This window comes from Palaemon carinicauda, chromosome 22 (assembly GCF_036898095.1).
Source record: "Palaemon carinicauda isolate YSFRI2023 chromosome 22, ASM3689809v2, whole genome shotgun sequence".
Lineage (NCBI taxonomy): Eukaryota > Metazoa > Arthropoda > Malacostraca > Decapoda > Palaemonidae > Palaemon > Palaemon carinicauda.
In genome coordinates, this window is record NC_090746.1 from 57,286,079 (window position 1) to 57,304,592 (window position 18,514).

At 41.9% G+C, this 18,514-nt stretch overlaps 1 protein-coding gene across 1 annotated transcript in view; it reads right to left on the reverse strand.

Moving 5' to 3' along the window:
- The window catches only part of Pink1 (PTEN-induced putative kinase 1), a 63,447-nt gene that overhangs the window by 11,280 nt on the left and 33,653 nt on the right, over positions 1-18,514 (reverse strand). Inside the window, exons 7-9 of the mRNA XM_068346263.1 lie at positions 17,355-17,477; positions 16,023-16,197; positions 14,929-15,183 (exon numbers count right to left, since the gene is read on the reverse strand). Coding sequence (XP_068202364.1) covers positions 14,929-15,183; positions 16,023-16,197; positions 17,355-17,477 — 553 coding nt within the window. The remainder of the gene's footprint in view (positions 1-14,928; positions 15,184-16,022; positions 16,198-17,354; positions 17,478-18,514) is intronic.

An 18,514-nucleotide genomic window follows, 5' to 3' on the forward strand; every position in this document is an offset into this window, starting at 1 on the left:
CGACCCTTTTTGCTGTGGCCAGAGCCATCAGGAAGAGGGTTTTCTTAGTAGCATCTCTAAGGGACGCTTGTGAGATGGGTTAGAATTTCTTGCTGCATAGGAACTTCAGAACCACGTCCAAATTCAAACTGGGGGTCTTAACTGAGCCTGCTTAGTTGTCTCAAAAGACTTACAGAGATCTTGCAAGTCTTTATCCTGAGTCAAGTATATGCCTCTGTGCCTACAGACAGCAGAAAGCATACTCCTGTACCCTTTAACAGTGGATACGCCCAGTTTAGAGTCTTGTCTGAGGGACAACAAAAAATCCGCTATTTGGCTCACAGAGGTAGTGGTTGAGGAAACTTTATGCTCCTTACACCAAGCTCTAAAGGTTTCCCACTTCGATTGGTAGACTCTTTGCGAAGAGACACTCCTCGCTCTGGCGATAGCTCTTGCAGCTAGCGCAGAAAAGCCTCTCGCTCTGACAAGCTTCTCGATAGTCTGAAGACAGTCAGTCGTAGAGCGAGGGGGTTTTGATGATACCTCTCGAAGTGGGGCTGTTTGAGAAGCTTTGGACTTGGAGGAAGGATTCTTGGAAAGTCCACTAACATGTCCAACACCTCTGTGAACCATTCTCTTGCTGGCCAGAATGGAGCTACCAGGATCATTCTTCCTGATTCGAGGAAAGCGAATTTCCCGACTACCAGATTGATGATCTTGAAAGGGGGGAAGGCATAGGTATCCATCCCTGTCCAGTCCATCAAGAAGGCGTCTACTGCTATTGCCTCCTCGTCCGGGACTAGGGAGCAGTAGTTGGGGATCCTTTTGTTTTGGTTGGAGGCAAAGAGGTCTATTAAAGGCCTCCCCCATAACTTCCACATACTCTGACAGACCTGATGATTGAGGGTCCACTCCGTGGGAAGAACTTGCCCTTTCCTGCTGAGCATGTCTGCTCTTACATTCTTCTGTTCCTGCACGAATCTTGTTAGAAGTTCTACGCTGTTCTCCTTCGACCACAGGAGGAGCACTTTTGCTGTTTTGAGCAGAGCGAGAGTGAATTCCCCCTTGCTTTCTGATGTAAGCCAAAGCCGTGGTGTTGTCCGAATTGACCTCCACTATCCTCCCCAACACGGAGTCTTTGAAGGCCTTCAGTCCTAACAGAATGGCCATCAACTCCTTCCTGTTGATGTGCCACCCGGCTTGCTCCTTTCCCCAAGAGCCTGAGACCTCCTTGCTTCCCAGTGTTGCTCCCCATCCTGACTCCGAAGCGTCTGAGAACAACACTAGGTCTGGATTCTTCCTGAACAGGGAGATTCCTTCCCCTAAAATAACTGGATCCAGCCACCAAATCAGATGACTCTTGATTTCTGCTGGAATGAGGAAGGAAAAGGAGTCCTGAATCTTCCTGTCCCACACCCTTGATAGGAAGTGTTGAAGAGGTCTGAGGTGCAGTCTTCCCAGAGAGACAAATTGTTCGAGCGAGGAGAGGGTTCCCAGCAAACTCATCCAATCCCTCGCTGAGCACTTCTGTCTTTCCAGAAATTCCTGAACCTTCCCGAGGCACCTGGTCTGCCTTTCTTGGGAGGGAGAAGCCCAAAAACGAACTGAGTCCAGAACTATCCCCAAATAAAGTGTCTGACTCGGTTCGGTCTGAGACTTCTCCTTAGACCCAGTTCCTGAGCCATCATAAAAGTCTTGCGTGGGTCCTCCAGACATTTCTCCTTCGACCGGGATCTTATCAACCAGTCGTCTAGATATAGAGATACTCTTATTCCCTCTTGGTGAAGCCATCCTGCCACATTCACCATTACCCTGGTGAAGACTTGAGGAGCAGTGCTGAGGCTGAAGCAAAGAGCCTTGAACTGGAAACACTTGCCCTGGATCATAAATCTTAGGAACTTCCTCTAAGTCGGATGGATGGGGATGTGAAAGTAAGAGTCCTGTAAATTCAGAGAAACCATCCAGTCCCCTGGACGTACCGCTGCCAGCACCGACCGAGTCGTCTTCATGGTAAATTTTGTCTTTTCCACAAAGATGTTCAGAGCGCTGACATCTAGCACTGGTCTCCATCCACCCGGGCTCTTGGGTACCAGAAACAGGCGATCATAGAAGCCTGGGGAAGATAGTTCCAGAACTGGCTCTATCGCTCCCTTCTCCAGCATCTGGTTCACATGATCCATTAGAGCCTCTTGTTTCCCGACGTCCGAGTACTGCGTCACCAAGGATAAAGGCATGTTTGAAAGTGGAGGCTTCTTCAAGAGGGGGATCTTGTATCCCTCTTTGATGACCGAGAGGGACCAGGCGTCCGCCCCTCTTTTCTTCCAAGCCTGCCAAAAAAGTGAGAGTCTTGCTCCTACCGCTGTCTGGAGGACTTGAGCTTCATCTCCTGGGGCGGGATCTGAACGAACCCCTATTTGTTCTACCGCCCGTCTCTTGCCGTCTTCCCCTGAAGTCTGTTCTCGTTGGAGCTCTACCTCGAAAGGGCTGCTGAAGCTTCCTCTCCTCTCTCTTCAATGACAAAGGAACCGCTTGTAAAGGCTTTCGTGCAGAACGTGACAGGAGGTCTTATGTGGCCTTTTGCGCTAGAGAAAGGGTAATGTCCCTGACAAGGGACTCGGGAAAAAGGTGCTCCGATAGAGGGGCGTAAAGGAGCTCGGCCTTCTGCGCAACTGTAACTGCTCTAGAAGTGAAGGAACATAAAAGGGCCCTCTTCTTTAAAACTCCTGCTGAAAATAGGGAAGCAAACTCATTTGACCCATCCCTAAGAGCCTTGTCCATGCAGGCCATAATACTAGTAAGGTCTTCTGTATCTTCCAACCGCTCAGTTTTCCTGGCCAGTGTACCCAAAGACCAGTCCAAAAAACTGAAGACTTCGAAGGCTCTGAAAATTCCCTTGACGTGGTGGTCAAGCTCAGACATAGACCACATTACCTTCGCCGAGTTAAGGGCATGTCTTCTGGAAGAGTCAACAATGCCAGAGAAGTCCCCCTGGGAGGAGGCAAGCACTCCCAGGCCAAGAGCTTCTCCAGTCTCGTACCACATGCCCGCCTTAAACGCAAGTCTAGCTGGTGGAAACGAGAAGGTGGTCTTCACCGCTTGCCTACTCTCCTTCAGACAGTCATCCATTCTAGTGAGAGCCTTCCTAGCCGAGATGGACAGCTTCATTTTGATGAAAGCCGACTGCTTTTTGGCCTTCTTCCTGCCAAACTGCGACTGAGGAGAACGAAGAGCAGCAGGTTGAAACTCCTCCCCATAAAGCTCAAGGAGGGAGCGAGAGAGAACCTTATAATCTGCAGCCGCATTAGCAGGCTTATCTTCATCCTCTGAGATATCCTCTAGATCTTGCCCTACTTCCAAATCAGTCTCTCGTTGGGCTGCAGAAACCAAGTCCGAGGTTGCTTTAACAAGCCGATCAGTTTCCAACTGCTCATCTGCATCTGAGAAAAGCAAATCGTCGGATGCGTCCTGACATCGAAGGGCGCGTGCGTCCTGGCGCCGCGCGCTGGAGGCGTCCTGACGTTGCGCGCTAGAAGCGTTCTCGAGGCGGAAGGAGGATGCGTCCTGGCGCAGAGAGCTGGAAGCGTCCTTGCGACGAAAGCTGGATGCGTCCTGGCGTTGTGAAGCGGAAGCGTCTTGAAAAGGCAGGCTGGAAGCGTCCTGGCGTCGCGAGCGAGAGACGGAAGCATCCTGGCAACGAGAATCATGAGCGTCCTGGTGGCGTGTCGAGGAAGAAGAAGTGCGGTACTGTGCGCTTGACGAATCGCGCCGCAGTTCCCTGGGAGAGGCACTCCATTCCCTCTTAGTGGCCGATTTCTTAATATGTAAAGTGTCGTCCTTACGCCTGCCCGACTGGGAGGAAGGGCGGCTAAAAGCTTGTAACAGAGAAGACACCTGCTTCTGCATAACTTTTATAAAAGCTTTTGTGACTGCTGAATCCTGTGTTTCCGAAGGCAAGGGCCGCCGAGTAGCGCTGGTCGTAGGAGAAGGTTCTCTCGATAGTCTCTCATCACTTACAAGAAGAGGAGAATCTTCCTTCCCTCCATTTCTAGGCTTTGACCTCTTCGTTGGAACGGTGTCCCAGTCATCTTCTGAAGGAAAAGGTTCCGGGCTACTCGATAAGGGAGAGCGAGAACGGGTCTGGTCAGCTTGATTCCATCCCCTCTTGGTCGGTCTCGAAGCTTCATACTGCCATTTGCGTCTAGGCGAGGGGCTCGGGAAAGACACCATCACTTCCGACACGCCTTTTCCATGGCGGTCATGAGCAGCCTGGGAAAACGCAACGGGACTGCTTGAGGCGACGGCTGACCAAGGATGCGTACCTCTCACTCCCTTGCGGCCGTCGACGTACCTTCTCCCTTGGTCCTGAGACCTAGGGACGTGACAGGTTCAATCAGTCGCCACCGCCACTGCACTATCACAAGCACTAATCACACTCTCACTCTTACCTTTAAAGGCTGAAAGCTGGTCTTTAATAGCCTTCAACTCAGCCGCCATCCTGGCGTACCGAGGGTCATCCGTAGATACCGTTCCTGTAGAAGGGGCAGGAGCTACTACCTCAGGAGAAGGTTCAACTTCTACAGAGGAATTAATTAAAGGATTTTAATAAATATTTAAGCTAAGCTCACTAGCAGAATTAGATTTAGATCTCGAAGCCCTCCTGGCTTTATCTAACTCTAACTTACGCACATAGCGTTTCATACTTAACCATTCTTTCTCGCTCAAAACCTCACATTCCTTGCACCTATTATCAAACGCACATTCAAAACCCCTGCACTTTAAACAAACAGTGTGAGGGTCTACTGAAACTTTCGGTAACCTCACCTTGCATACCTCATTTACACAAACACGAAAATGATATTTTAATTATAAAATAAATTTTTGAATATACTTACCCGGTGAATATATAATAGCTGCTGCTCCAGCGGCTCGACAGAAAACACACACAAAAACTCGCGAGCGATCGCTATGAAGGTTGCGGGTGTGCCCACCAGCGCCAACTATCGGCCAGATACCACATATACATGTAAACAGACCCAATTTTTCTCATCCCGCTGGGTCTCTATCGGGGAGGAAGGGGGGGCCTTTAATTTATATATTCACCGGGTAAGTACATTCAAAAATTTATTTTATAATTAAAATATCATTTTTAAATATTTAACTTAGCCGGTGAATATATAATAGCTGATTCACACCCATGGTGGTGGGTAGAGACCAGAGTTAATTAAGTTTACAGCGTATATGCTTAGAGTTTTTGACAGTTATATCATAACAAAACCCAAATATATAAAGGTACCTGGTAAGGAAGTTGACTTAGACGATTACTCTGCCTTATTAGTCTGTCTTCCTCACGAAGCCCAGCGATCCTCTTAGGATGCTGAAAGATTCCCAGGAGCTGAAGTATTAAGGGCTGCAACCCATACAACAGGACCTCATCAAACCCCTAATCTGGGCGCTCTCAAGAAATGACTTTGACCACCCGCCAAATCAACCAGGATGCGAAAGCCTTCTTAGCCTTCCGTACAACCCAAAAAACAATATTAAAAACATTTCAAGAGACAGATTAAAAAGGATATTGGAATTAGGGTAATGTAGTGGTAGAACCCTCACCCACTACTGCACTCGCTGCAACGAATGGACCCAGCGTGTAGCAGTCCTCGTAAAGAGTCTGGACATCTTTTAAGTAAAATGACGCGAACACTGACTTGCTTCTCCAAAAAGTCGCGTCCATAATACTTTGCAGAGATTTATTTTGCTTGAAGGCCCCGGAGGTTGCTATAGCTCTAACTTCGTGCGTCTTAACCTTAAGCAAACATCGGTCTTTCTCATTCAAGTGAGAATGAGCTTCTCGTATTAAAAATCTGATAAAATATGACAAAGCATTCTTTGACATAGGCAATGATGGTTTCTTAACTGAGCACCATAATGCCTCAGATTAACCTCGTAATGACTTAGTACGAGCTAAATAGAACTTAAGAGCTCTAACAGGACATAATACTCTTTCCAGTTCGTTGCCTACGATCTCTGATAAGCAAGGAATATCAAAAGATTTAGGCCAAGGACAAGAAGGCAGTTCATTTTTGGCCAGGAAAACAAGTTGAAGTGAACAAGTAGCTTTTTCTGTAGAAAAGCCGATGTTCTTACTGAAGGCATGAAGTTCACTGACCCTTTTAGCCGAAGCCAAGCACACTAGGAAAAGTGTCTTGAGGGTGAGATCCTTCAGGGAGGCTGAATGTAATGGCTCAAACCTGTCGGACATTAGGAACCTTAGGACCACGTCTAAATTCCATCCAGGAGTTGCCAAACGACGTTCCTTAGAGGTCTCGAAAGACTTAAGGAGATCTTGGAGATCTTTATTGTTGGAAAGATCTAAGCCTCTATATCGAAAGACCGAAGCCAACATGCTCCTGTAGCCCTTAATCGTGGGAGCTGAAAGGGAGCGAACCTTTCTCAGATGTAAAAGAAAATCTGCGATTTGGGCTACAGAGGTACTGGACGAGGACACAGATGCTGACTTGCACCAGTCTCGAAAGACTTCCCACTTCGACTGGTATACTCTCATGGTAGAAGCTCTCCTCGCTCTTGCAATCGCACTGGCTGCCTCCTTCGAAAAGCCTCGAGCTCTTGAGAGTCTTTCGATAGTCTGAAGGAAGTCAGACGAAGAGCGGGGAGGCTTTGATGGACATTCTTTACGTGGGGCTGACGTAACAGATCTACCCTTAGAGGAAGACTTCTTGGAAAGTCTACCAGCCATTGAAGTACCTCGGTGAACCACTCTCTCGCGGGCCAGAGGGTAGCAACCAACGTCAACCTTGTCTCTTCGTGAGAGGCGAACTTCTGCAGTACCTTGTTGACTATCTTGAATGGTGGGAATGCATATAAGTCCAGAAGAGACCAATCCAGTAGAAACGCGTCTATGTGGATTGCTTCTGTATCTAGGACTGGAGAGCAATAGATTGGTAACCTTTTGGTCAACGAGGAGGCAAAGAGGTCTATGGTGGGTTGACCCCAAGTAGCCCAAAGACTCTTGCCCACGTCCTTGTGGAGGGTCCATTCCGTGGGTATCACCTGACCCCTCCGACTGAGACAGTCTGCCAAGACGTTCAAGTCCCCCTGGATGAATCTCGTCAACAGGGAGATGCCTCGATTTCTTGACCATAAGAGAAGGTCCCTTGCGATCTCGAGCAGCGTGAAGGAGTGTGTGCCTCCTTGCTTGGAGATGTACGCCAAAGCTGTGGTGTTGTCTGAGTTAACCTCTACCACTTAGTTTCGAAGAAGCTTTCGAATATCATCAAGGCCAAGTGGACTGCTAATAGCTCCTTGCCGTTGATGTGCATGCTCTTCTGACTTGAGGTCCACAGACCCGAGCACTCCCGACCGTCCAGGGTCGCACCCCAACCCAAATCCAACGCGTCTGAGAACAACACGTGGTTTGGGTTCTTGACTGCTAGGGATAGTCCCTCTCTCAGACTGATATTGCTGTCCCACCATTTCAGGCATGCCTTTACTGGTTCGGAGACTGGGAATGATACCGTCTCTAACGTCTTGTCCTAGTTCCAGTGAGAGGCTAGATGGAACCGGAGAGGCAGAAGGTGTAGTCTCCCTAGTGAGACAAACTGCTCCAGGGATGAGAGAGTCCCTACGAGACTGTTCCAACTCCTGACTGAACAAACGTTTTCTTTTCAGCATTAGTTGGACTTCGAGCAGGGCTTTTTCTATTCGGTGGCAGACGGAAAAGCCCGAAAAAAACTGGACTGCGAATCTCCATCCCCAAATATAGAATAATCTGGGATGGGATCAGTTGGGACTTTTAGCTTGACCAAAAGTCCCAACTCCCTGGCCAGACTCAACGTCCAATGTAGATCCTGCAGACAGCGAAGACTGGACGATGCTCTGAGAAGCCAGTCGTCCAAATACAGGGAGGCTCGGATCCCCGATAGATGGAGGGATTTTGCCACATTCCTCATGAGCCTCGTAAACACGAGAGGAGCAGGACTGAGGCCAAAGCACAGGGCTCGAAACTGGTACCCCACATTCCTGTAAACAAACCTCAGAAACGGTTGGGAATCTGGGTGTATAGGAATGTGGAAGTATGCCTCCTGAAGGTCGAGAGAGACCATCCATTCGCCTTCCATTAATGCTGTCAAGACAGCCTGGTAGACTTCATCGTGAAGTTTGTCTTGACAATGAACACATTGAGCGCACTTGCCTCTTACGTACTCCTGCAGTGAACATGGCTGCCAGATCATTGGAGCCATCCCTGAGGGACTTGTTCCTGCAGAGAACGTGGCTGTCAGATCATTGGAGCCATCCCTGAAAGCCTTGTTTATGCATGACATAATTGTACAGCAAAACTTCAAACGCTCGAAAAAACTCCTAACAGGAGATGGTCTAGCTCTGAAGTCGACCATAAAATCTTGGAGCGTCTCATGGCCAGGCGCCAGGGAGAGTCTATGAGGTTTGAGAAGTCTATCTGGGCAGAGGCAGGAACTCCCAAGCCGAGAACTTCTCCCGTGTCATATCAGACAGCTTAAAAGTAGGGAAAGCAAAGGCTGTCTCCCCCAAACTCCTCCTGGTGATAAACCAGTCGCCTAGCAAACGTAAAGCTCTCTTAGAAGAGCGAGAGAGCACTAGCTTATAAAACAACGGCTTCGAAGTAGCTAGGCCTAGTGTAAACTCTGACGTTTAGGCGAACGAGGAGCAGCAGTTACAAAAAGATCCGGACAAAGATCCTTAAAAATCAGCATGATTTATTTAAAGTCCAAAGAGGGCTGAGCAGCTTTAGGCTCCTCTCCGTCTGACAGAGTCCTCAAGGGAATATCAGTAGGAGGGGGAACAGCAACTTCCTCATCTGAAGGAACCTTGTCCGACAATAGCCGAGTCTCAAGCAAGGGAGAGACCTGCCGTGGTGGCAATGCTTGACAAACAGAGTCCACACGCAAAGGAGCAACAGTAGCAGTCAAGGACGCTATGTCATGTAACTGCTTAAAGGACTGACCAGCAACAACCAACAGGTGCGGGAGGACGCTCGATGTCAACTCGAGACTGCCTTGACTGCCTAGACTGAGCAGTCAAAACAACTCTTGACTGCGGTGCTTGACGCTCAACGTCAAAACAAGTCAACTTCGCTGGTTGGCGAACGTCCTGAACGTCAACAAGAGCATGCGGCAGCGGCTGAACGTCCACAAGCGGCTGAAAGTCAACACTGGACTGCATCGAGTGAGGCTCTACAAAACGTGACTGACGTGACTTTGTAACGTCAACGTCAACAGGACGAGCAAAGGTTTGTTTGGGCGGCTGACGGCCAGGATCTCGATCAGCTAAGCGGCAAGGATCATCGTGAACCTGCTCAGCAGAATAGTCCTCCATAAGAGAGGCAAGCTTATTCTGCATGTCTTGCCGTACAACCCATTTAGGATCAACGGGAATGGTTGCGGTAAGAGACGAGGGTAACGTCTGTGACTGCAAAACCTTGCCTACAAAAAGACTCTCGGAGCCTGTGTTACGCTTTTGTTTAGGCGGCGAGCAGTCTTCCGATGACTGCATAGGGTCAGAGCTGTCCTAATAGTTAAAACCAGGACGCTGGACCTGTCCTGAAAGGACTGACTTTCGCTTAAAGGGCCTCGAAACCTTGTTCCACGGTTTCTTATGCGAAAAGCCTTCGGATGACGAGGAGAAAATCGTCTCGCTCGTCTTATGGTAGGGGCGGTGTTGATGAGACACGCCTGAAACCATAGAGGGAACGTCTGTTCGCTGATCAAGTCCTCTCGAACCCATAAGTCGTACGACATTACTTCTCCCCTGGGCTTGGGAGCTTGCAAGAGGTCTCGGACTAGGCGAACGACAGGCACGAACAGACGAACCCTCGGTCGCAACACTGATATCACTTTGCGCAATTATCACTTTATCACTACGATTTTATGTTTTGCACTTATTTCACTGAAATCGAATTTTTTAACAATTCACATTAGGTATGAATAAAACTGATTTCTACCTGAAGCATGCAATTCTACCCTCATCAAAAGGTTATAATTGCGAAATCAGTCGTATAATGTAAGCACATTAATACAAGCAAAAAACAGTAAACATATTTTAAGATAAAAAGATCAGTGGCTGGGAAGGAGACTAAACACTAGTTCATTCAAAACTACGTTTTCAATCTCTCACCGTACAGTGCCTTGGGACGAGAATAAAAACTAAAAACGTTTTATCCTTTCTCCCCGTAAAGAGACTAGGGACGAGAGTAAAAAAAAACTGACTCGAGAAAAACGTTACTCGCTTGGGACGAGAATAAAGATCGGAACGTTCTCTCTTCCTCTCTCTCTCTCTCTCTCTCTCTCTCTCTCTCTCTCTCTCTCTCTCTCTCTCTCTCTCTCTCTCTCTCTTGATTTCGCACCGAAGAGAAGAGCCCACTTACCTTTCGTCAATAAACAGGTTATTTGACCAAAGGAACAAACTGAAAGGTTTTTCAATTAACAAGTTCCTTTAAAATAGTATTTAAAACATTTAAGTTTGAAAGAAGAATAAACAAAACGTCAGAATCGATTTACTCTCCTGCAAAGTGAAACCGTGATTCTCTCTCTCTCTATCGTAACGATAGAGCGCAAACTGCGTAGCATAAATAAACTAAACGTTAGTTCATCTTTGAAACAGTACGAAGACTATTCAAAGAAAATCTTTCATAAAATATCTACTAAAAAATATTCATTTAATAAGTTTTAAATCATTTGCTCTGTAAAAGTTATTTACGATTGAAAGGGCTCAACGTTGTTTAACTTCGGTTTCCAAGTTAGGACTGCCTACTCTCAGGAAAGGTCGCATATAAACAAATCATTAAAATTTATCTTGATGTTTATTATAAATGGAAAGCTAATCGAAGAGGCCTAATAAAGGCGGTTGAGATATAAAATATATAGAGGAAAATCTATAATTAATTTATAACGTGATAAGATAATTGCTAAAAGCCTAAAACACACTTCCGTACTAAGGGAAGGGTCGGCCATTTAAAAGTCAAAGAAAGTCCAAAAAACAATCCAAAGTCATCAAAAATTAAATCTATCCAAAAACTAGTTCAAGATTTAAGTTGAAGATAAAACACCTGCACTGCGAAAGCTCAAACCAAAAGGAAGTACTTCACCAAATATGTTGAGAAAACTCCAGATTATACTAGCGAGTATTGATACGTCTTGTCGTTAAGGCCGACAAAGAAAAAATTGGGTCTGTTTACATGTATATGCGGTATCTGGCCGATAGTTGGCGCTGGTGGGCACACCCGCAACCTTCATAGCGATCGCTCGCGAGTTTTTGTGTGTGTTTTCTGTCGAGCCGCTGGAGCAGCAGCTATTATATATTCACCGGCTAAGTTAAATATTTAAAAATGAGGTTTATCAGTCATCGTAAACAAACAAATACAGTGATGCCTCAGCATACGAAAGTAATCCGTTCAGGATACGGTTTTGTATGCTGATTTTTCCGTATCCTGAGTCGCGTTTTACATGTAAATAGCCTAATCCGTTCCAAGCCTTACGAAAAGACACCTTTTCTTTCATAAACACGCTAAACTGTAGTAATAAACATGCAATGCAGCCATTTCTATCATTCAATAATTAACCCAACCGTTAAAAACAGCCTAATTCATTCCAGAAACCACCATGAGATTATTCAATAATGTAGTTATACTGTAGCCTAGTTATCCCCTCCAAGCCCTAAGAAAACGGTCCGTTTTCTTTACTACTGTATACTGTATAGCGAAAGGGTTTGTATTTAGTGTTGGAACAAATAAAAATATTCCAGCTATGTAGCAAACCATGACAAATTTGAGTGGGTAATTAACAAACAAATAAATTATCAATCCACTACAAAATACTCCAGAAGGCTCCAACACAAGATGCTACTTAGCAGGAAACAGCAAAATACTACAATACAGTACAGCAATCTAGATACATACATTTAAACTTTAACCGACATAAAAAAAAAAAAAGTGTATTAAAAAATATTACAGAAACCAACAATTGCCAGATCTATGTTAACATCTCTGATTATAAAATTAATTATATTTTGTATTTATCACTCATGTATGGTTTATTTCCTTTCCTCACTGGGTTACTTTCCCTGTTGGGCCTGTAATACACTGCTTTTCTAACTAGAGTTGTAACTTAGCTTGTAGTAATAATAATAATAAATAAATAAAAAAAATTTAAATATTACAAAATAAACAGGAAATAATAACAGTACTGAAATACTGTTTTCACAGAGAGATAACTAGCATACTTGTCACTTAAGAGTTGGCTGCAAACTAACACAATGATAGTTAATAAGGGCAAAAGTACAAATGCATCAAGATTATATGCAATTTTCTAAAAGAAAAAAAAAAGTACAGATACAAACAGAATTACCAAATTCTGCACAACACTAGGAAAAGTAGAGCAGAACTTATTGAAGCCCCTTCCCCCAGAAAGGGGGCTAGACTAACGCACTGTGCTTATTATATAATTATTATTATTATTATTATTATTATTATTGTTACTAGCCAAGCTACAACTTAGTTGGAAAAGAAAGATGCTATAAGCCAAAGGGTTCCAACAGGGAAAAATAGCCTAATGAGGAAAGGAAAAAAGGAAATAAATAAAAGATATAAGTAGTAATGAAAAATTAAAATAAAATATTTAAAAAAACATTAACATTAAAACATAATTCATATATACTATAACTATAAAAAGACTTATGTCAGCCTATTCAACATAAAAACATTTGCTGTAACTTTGAACTTTTGAAGTTCTACTGATTCAACTACCCTATTAGGAAGATCCTTCAACAACTTGGTCACAGCTGGAATAAAACTTCTAGAATACTTTGTAGTATTGAGCCTCATGATGGAGAAAGCCTGACTATTAGAATTAACTGCATGCATAGTATTACGAACAGGATGGAACTGTCCACGAAGATCTGAATGTAAAGGATGGTCAGAATTATAAAAAATCTTATGCAACATGCAAAATGAACTAATTGAACGAAAGTACCAAAGATTAATATCAAGATCAGGAATAAGAAATTTAATAGACTCTAAGTTCCTTTCCAACAAATTGAGATGAGAAATAACAGCTGAAGACCAGACAGGAGAACAATACTCAAAACAAGGTAGAATGAGAGAATTAAAACACTTCTTCAGAATAGCAATTTACTTTCATTAAAACGGAAAAATCTAATCAGAGGATAAAGAAATTGATAAATATAAGGGGAAAATTGGAATCCTGCACTGGTCTCAAGTTCAATTCCATCCAAAATAAGGAGAGCCCTTTTTACCTATCAATGTGCACAGGGATGCATGTGTGAATAGTTACACTGTTTTCTGTCCAAATTATTCTTATAATTGGTTCAAGACATTTCTAAGAACATTGAACCATGAATGATTGCTGTAACACTGATGGGATTGATATGAAATGATACAGTAGCATGGTGGCTGAAGAAGGGAAAAATTATTACTTGAGCACAGGAAACTAATCACCAAACTTACCAAAACAACACTTGCCGATCTCCACGCGACGCAGTGGTAGCCTAGCAAAAATTATTTTAACAACTAGGGTGGCGAGGGATATACAGTAGTATACTGTACTACCTGCTTCAAGGGTAGCCACTGCTCGAACACTATTTAATCTACTAACCTTTGATGATTAATCCCTAACCCCAATCCTTATTACTCTAGTATACTGTATAGTATTGCTAATGTTTTTAACATGAAAATCATATAGTGTTTAGCATTCCATGCATTTGTTTATCGTACAACTATATTAATACAGTACAGGTATAAGAAATAACTGCTATAGTGAAATAAGCTGAAAACTCTACTCGGTGGATATTAAAACCACCCAATGCACAAGGTTTCATCCAGGAAAGCAATTTTGTTTAAAAACTGTATTTCCCGTGTCATAAGACGCACCTTTTTTCACGAAAAATGCCCCCCAAAATCACCATGCATCTTAACACTTGAGAAAAAGTTGTATAGGGGAGTTTGACACTCCTCAGGCTCTCAACTATAGACATAAAACCACTCAAACTCCCGAGAGATAGAATATAAACCTACAATTATCATTCATATGTAATAAATTCATTTATTTTTATATTGCCCTTCATTTAATGATTAATAGTAGCAAATTATTATTTTTTCTTTGGTAATCTGCTGATGACTCGCCAACCCCCTTCTAGCAAACATCCAAACTAGTGGTCTCGTAGCAGACGACGCTATGACATATTAGTTGTTTAGGCAGTATATATCTATTTTCTCATATTTTGTTGATATTTTGTAATAAAGCAATATATTTATAATTACTTTATTGCCTTAGTTCCAAAATAATACAAACAGATAGTTGCTGAATGCAACCTTGGAAAAATTTCTCTGTTGGTTTAGTGCAGTATTATCAAGTTAGCAGAAAAGTAACCAGACCTAGAATCACATAAACAGTAGCAAATGTATTCCACCTAAAAGATTTTCTTTATTTCCTTAATCAATAATTACATTTTGTGTGAAAATTCATAGGCTGTATGAGGAATTTTGGAAATATTACTAGAATTTTACCTTTTTCACAAAATTTTATGAACCTTTGGCAATGCTGCTTTCATGTAAACAACACTTGAAACACCAAACACTGACTAAACGTGTAGTTTTGGTATAAACTACGACTGGTTTAGTGGTTTTTTATATGAATATGTAATAAAATTCGGATAATCGGCATATAACTAATTAATATTAACTTAAACATTTCATAATACACCTAAAATAAGAAAATTTACTGTGCCAGACAATAATCACGCAAGAGTCGCTGACTAAGAAGTTTTTAAAATCCTCAATTTTTTTTTTTCTAAAACTACCTTGCTAATTTAAGGGTGCGTCTTACCACTTGTAGCGTCTTATGTCACGGGAAATACGGTAATTGAAAATTCCAAGAAAAGACTTACATTTCGTGGATTCCGGCGAAGAAGGTCATGAATCAAATGCTTAACCGATGCTGGCACATCCTTAGGAAGACGAGGTAACTGAGATTCTCTGTAACTAGCTGAATCCAACAATTTTTGCTTAGTTCCTATTGTGCTTTGAGTAGGAAAAAATGGATTCTCTAAACCATAGATCTCATAAGCAATGGCACCTGCTGCCCATAAGTCAGACTGTGCATAGCTGATGTACCGCAAAAGCCCTGGAACTGCCAATTTTATCTGCAATTATAAAGTGCAGTATTAAAAAATAAAATGTATGTACACTATATCCAAGCCAAAGTATTAAGAAACAATGATGTCTATGTTATTCCTTGTAAGTTCACATTCCCCTCCTTTTCATTTACAAGATCAAACTCCTGGTGATCATAGAGAAAATTATATAACTTCAACATATACTCGCCATTTTGACTGCCTATCACACGTTCAAAAGAACTTATTAATTTCAATGACCAAATCTTCAGTCTTTCCAATATTGAGAATTTTTCTCAGGGTAATTTTTTAATACACTGACTTTACAGTACCCATTAGTGATTTATGGCATTTCTATTATATTATGAGCATCTAATATCAAGCACAAACATGATTAACATCCCCAATTTATTCAATCCACAGTATTCTCACAAAATTAAATGAACCAATACATATAAGCTAAAAAATACAGAATTATAATGAATATTCACAAACACAAGTACAATATTGACAACCTATCACCCTAATCATAAATATATTTCTAATGTTTTAGTTGAAAAAAAAAATCACCAGCATAATATACAATTAAATATCACTATAATTACCATCAAACAAAGTATGACCCCTCTTATGTTGACTCATCACTAAGTAGTGCAGTCCATCTAATTGCCCCACATTTAGTTATGGGGAAAATATAAGAGAGTGTAGTACTTTCCTCCTAAAATATTTAGGTTTTCTAGGACAACTCTGGATTACATAAAATAAATCAATAGACTGCTTCATCCCATTAAAAATATTACTACATTACAGTACAATGTAAATTCAGCATTATAGTATATTGATTAGCAAGTAAAAAAAAACACAATTACCTCTGGGGCCATAAGAGCAGGATTTCCTTGCCTTGGATCAGCTTCTCGGGATGAAAAAGGAACCGACATACTTGAATTCTCTGCCACAAAGCTACATCCAAAGTCTGTCAAAACTAATAATGGATACTGCCATCCTTCAGGAAGTGAAATCAAAATGTTATCAGACTTAAGATCCCTGAAATACAGAAAAAAAATTAATGAATATGGCCACCATAATGACTTAACATATTACTTCCAACTGTCCAATTTCTTCAATTTTAGTTTGTGGTGATAATCCCTTCTACTTAAAGAACAAATATTAATTCATAATAAACCATTGTCTAGTAAAAAAGAAAACAAAATTCAGTAGCAAATTCTACATAATAAAGTGCTGCTAACAAGATACGAAAAGAACTTCCAAATTGTATAAAAGGAGTAGTTCAAAAGATGACAGCCTTTTCAACTCTGAGTCCTTTCTTTCTGACAATTTGAATAGAGAACTAAATAATGGCCTTATTTTGAAAAACAAAAAGTAATAAATTATTGCATTGAATATTTGAAACAGATGGAAGTTTTGATTTTTACATAGCCCACAGTCATTAGAAAAGACCCCTACATATGCAGTAGTCCACAGATATATTTATGTCATGCTGTGCTTGTGTTCAATTTATTATGACAATGATGCAACCAAAAAGTAAGAAACTATCTGCTTACATGTCTTCAGTTTCTCACAAAATGAAATCCCATATTCAAAACAGAGGTATGATGGAAAACAACATCCAGAAACTTCTGTGTTATGAATGATTAACTTCTATTTCTATCTTTTCCTATTCTTCATATAAATACATGAAGCAGTGAAAACTGGACAATTTTTTGAAGACTCAAAGAGTTTCTCCAGGCAATACAAAAAACTATAAGTCTGGTAATATAAAATGAAATCTCACAAAAGGAGTTTGCTTTGCAAATTCCCCTAAGGTATAATCTAATTAACAGAAGTTTCAATCCTGACAAAAATTTCTACACTATTCTAAACCATCTTATAATGTAACTCTCCAAAGGCAGGTATCTAGAGGTAAATACAAGTGGTTTACAGACTTGTCAAATTAATAAGGCTTTGATAAAATTCTTTTTACCTAAGAACAAAACTTACTTCTGTTATTTGTATGAAGCCAAACTAAGAAACAGAACATTGAACCTGTATATAGTAAGTTATGTTGAACATTGAGACTTAAGTTTCTACAAAACTAGTCTTAACCATAAACCATTGACTTCTAAAAACTTGAAATTGCTGAAAAATTTATCGGTAATCATTAAATAGTGACAAAGTTCATAAATGATTATAGAAGACCTCACCTGTGAACGACTCTATTTGAGTTTATGTGAAGAATAGATTCCAGCAACTGTGTCAGGAGGAGGAGGGATGTGTGACATGGTAACTCGTACTTCTTGACGTATTCCCTTAGGCTCATGTCGTACCTAAAAATAGATGATGTGTTGGTAAAAATGTTATTTTCATTAGTAAAATAAATTTTTGAATATACTTACCCGATAATCATGTAGCTGTCAACTCTGTTGCCCGACAGAATTCTATGGAGGGATACGCCAGCTATCACAATACTAGAAGGGGGTGTTCTTACCAGCGCCACCTGTGGCCAGGTACTCAAGTACTTCTTGTTGACACCTCCTCAATTATTCCTCGGTCCCACTGGTTCTCTATGGGGAGGAAGGGAGGGTCAATTAAATCATGATTATCGGGTAAGTATATTCAAAAATTTATTTTACTAATGAAAATAACATTTTTCAATATTAAACTTACCCGATAATCATGTAGCTGATTCACACCCAGGGGGGTGGGTGAAAACCAGTGTACAAGATTAAAGGATAGCTAAGTATCCCATATTTCATATAACAGTTATCTCAAATAACAATGAAATAATAAGTACCTGGTAAGGAAGTCGAATTGAACCGTTACTCTGTCTCTTTTTTAAGTTCGTCTTCCTTACTGAGCGCAGCGTTCCTCTTGGAGGCTGAATCAACCCAAAGGTGCTAAAGTATACAGGGCTGCAACCCATACTAAAGGACCTCATCACAACCTTTAACCTCGGCGCTTCTCAAGAAAGAATTGACCACCCGCCAAATCAAAAAGGATGTGGAAGGCTTCTTAGCCGACCGAACAACCCATAAAAAGTATTCAAGAGAAAGGTTAAAAAGTTATGGAATTATGGGAATGTAGTGGCTGAGCCCTCGCCTACTACTGCATTCGTTGCTACGAATGGACCCAGGGTGTAGCAGTACTCGTAAAGAGACTGGACATCTTTGAGATAGAATGATGCGAACACTGACTTGCTTCTCCAATAGGTTGCATCCATAACACTCTGCAGAGAACGGTTCTGTTTGAAGGCCACTGAAGTAGCCACAGCTCTCACTTCATGTGTCCTTACCTTCAGCAAAGCAAGGTCTTCTTCCTTCAGATGAGAATTTGCTTCTCTAATCAGAAGCCTGATGTAGTAAGA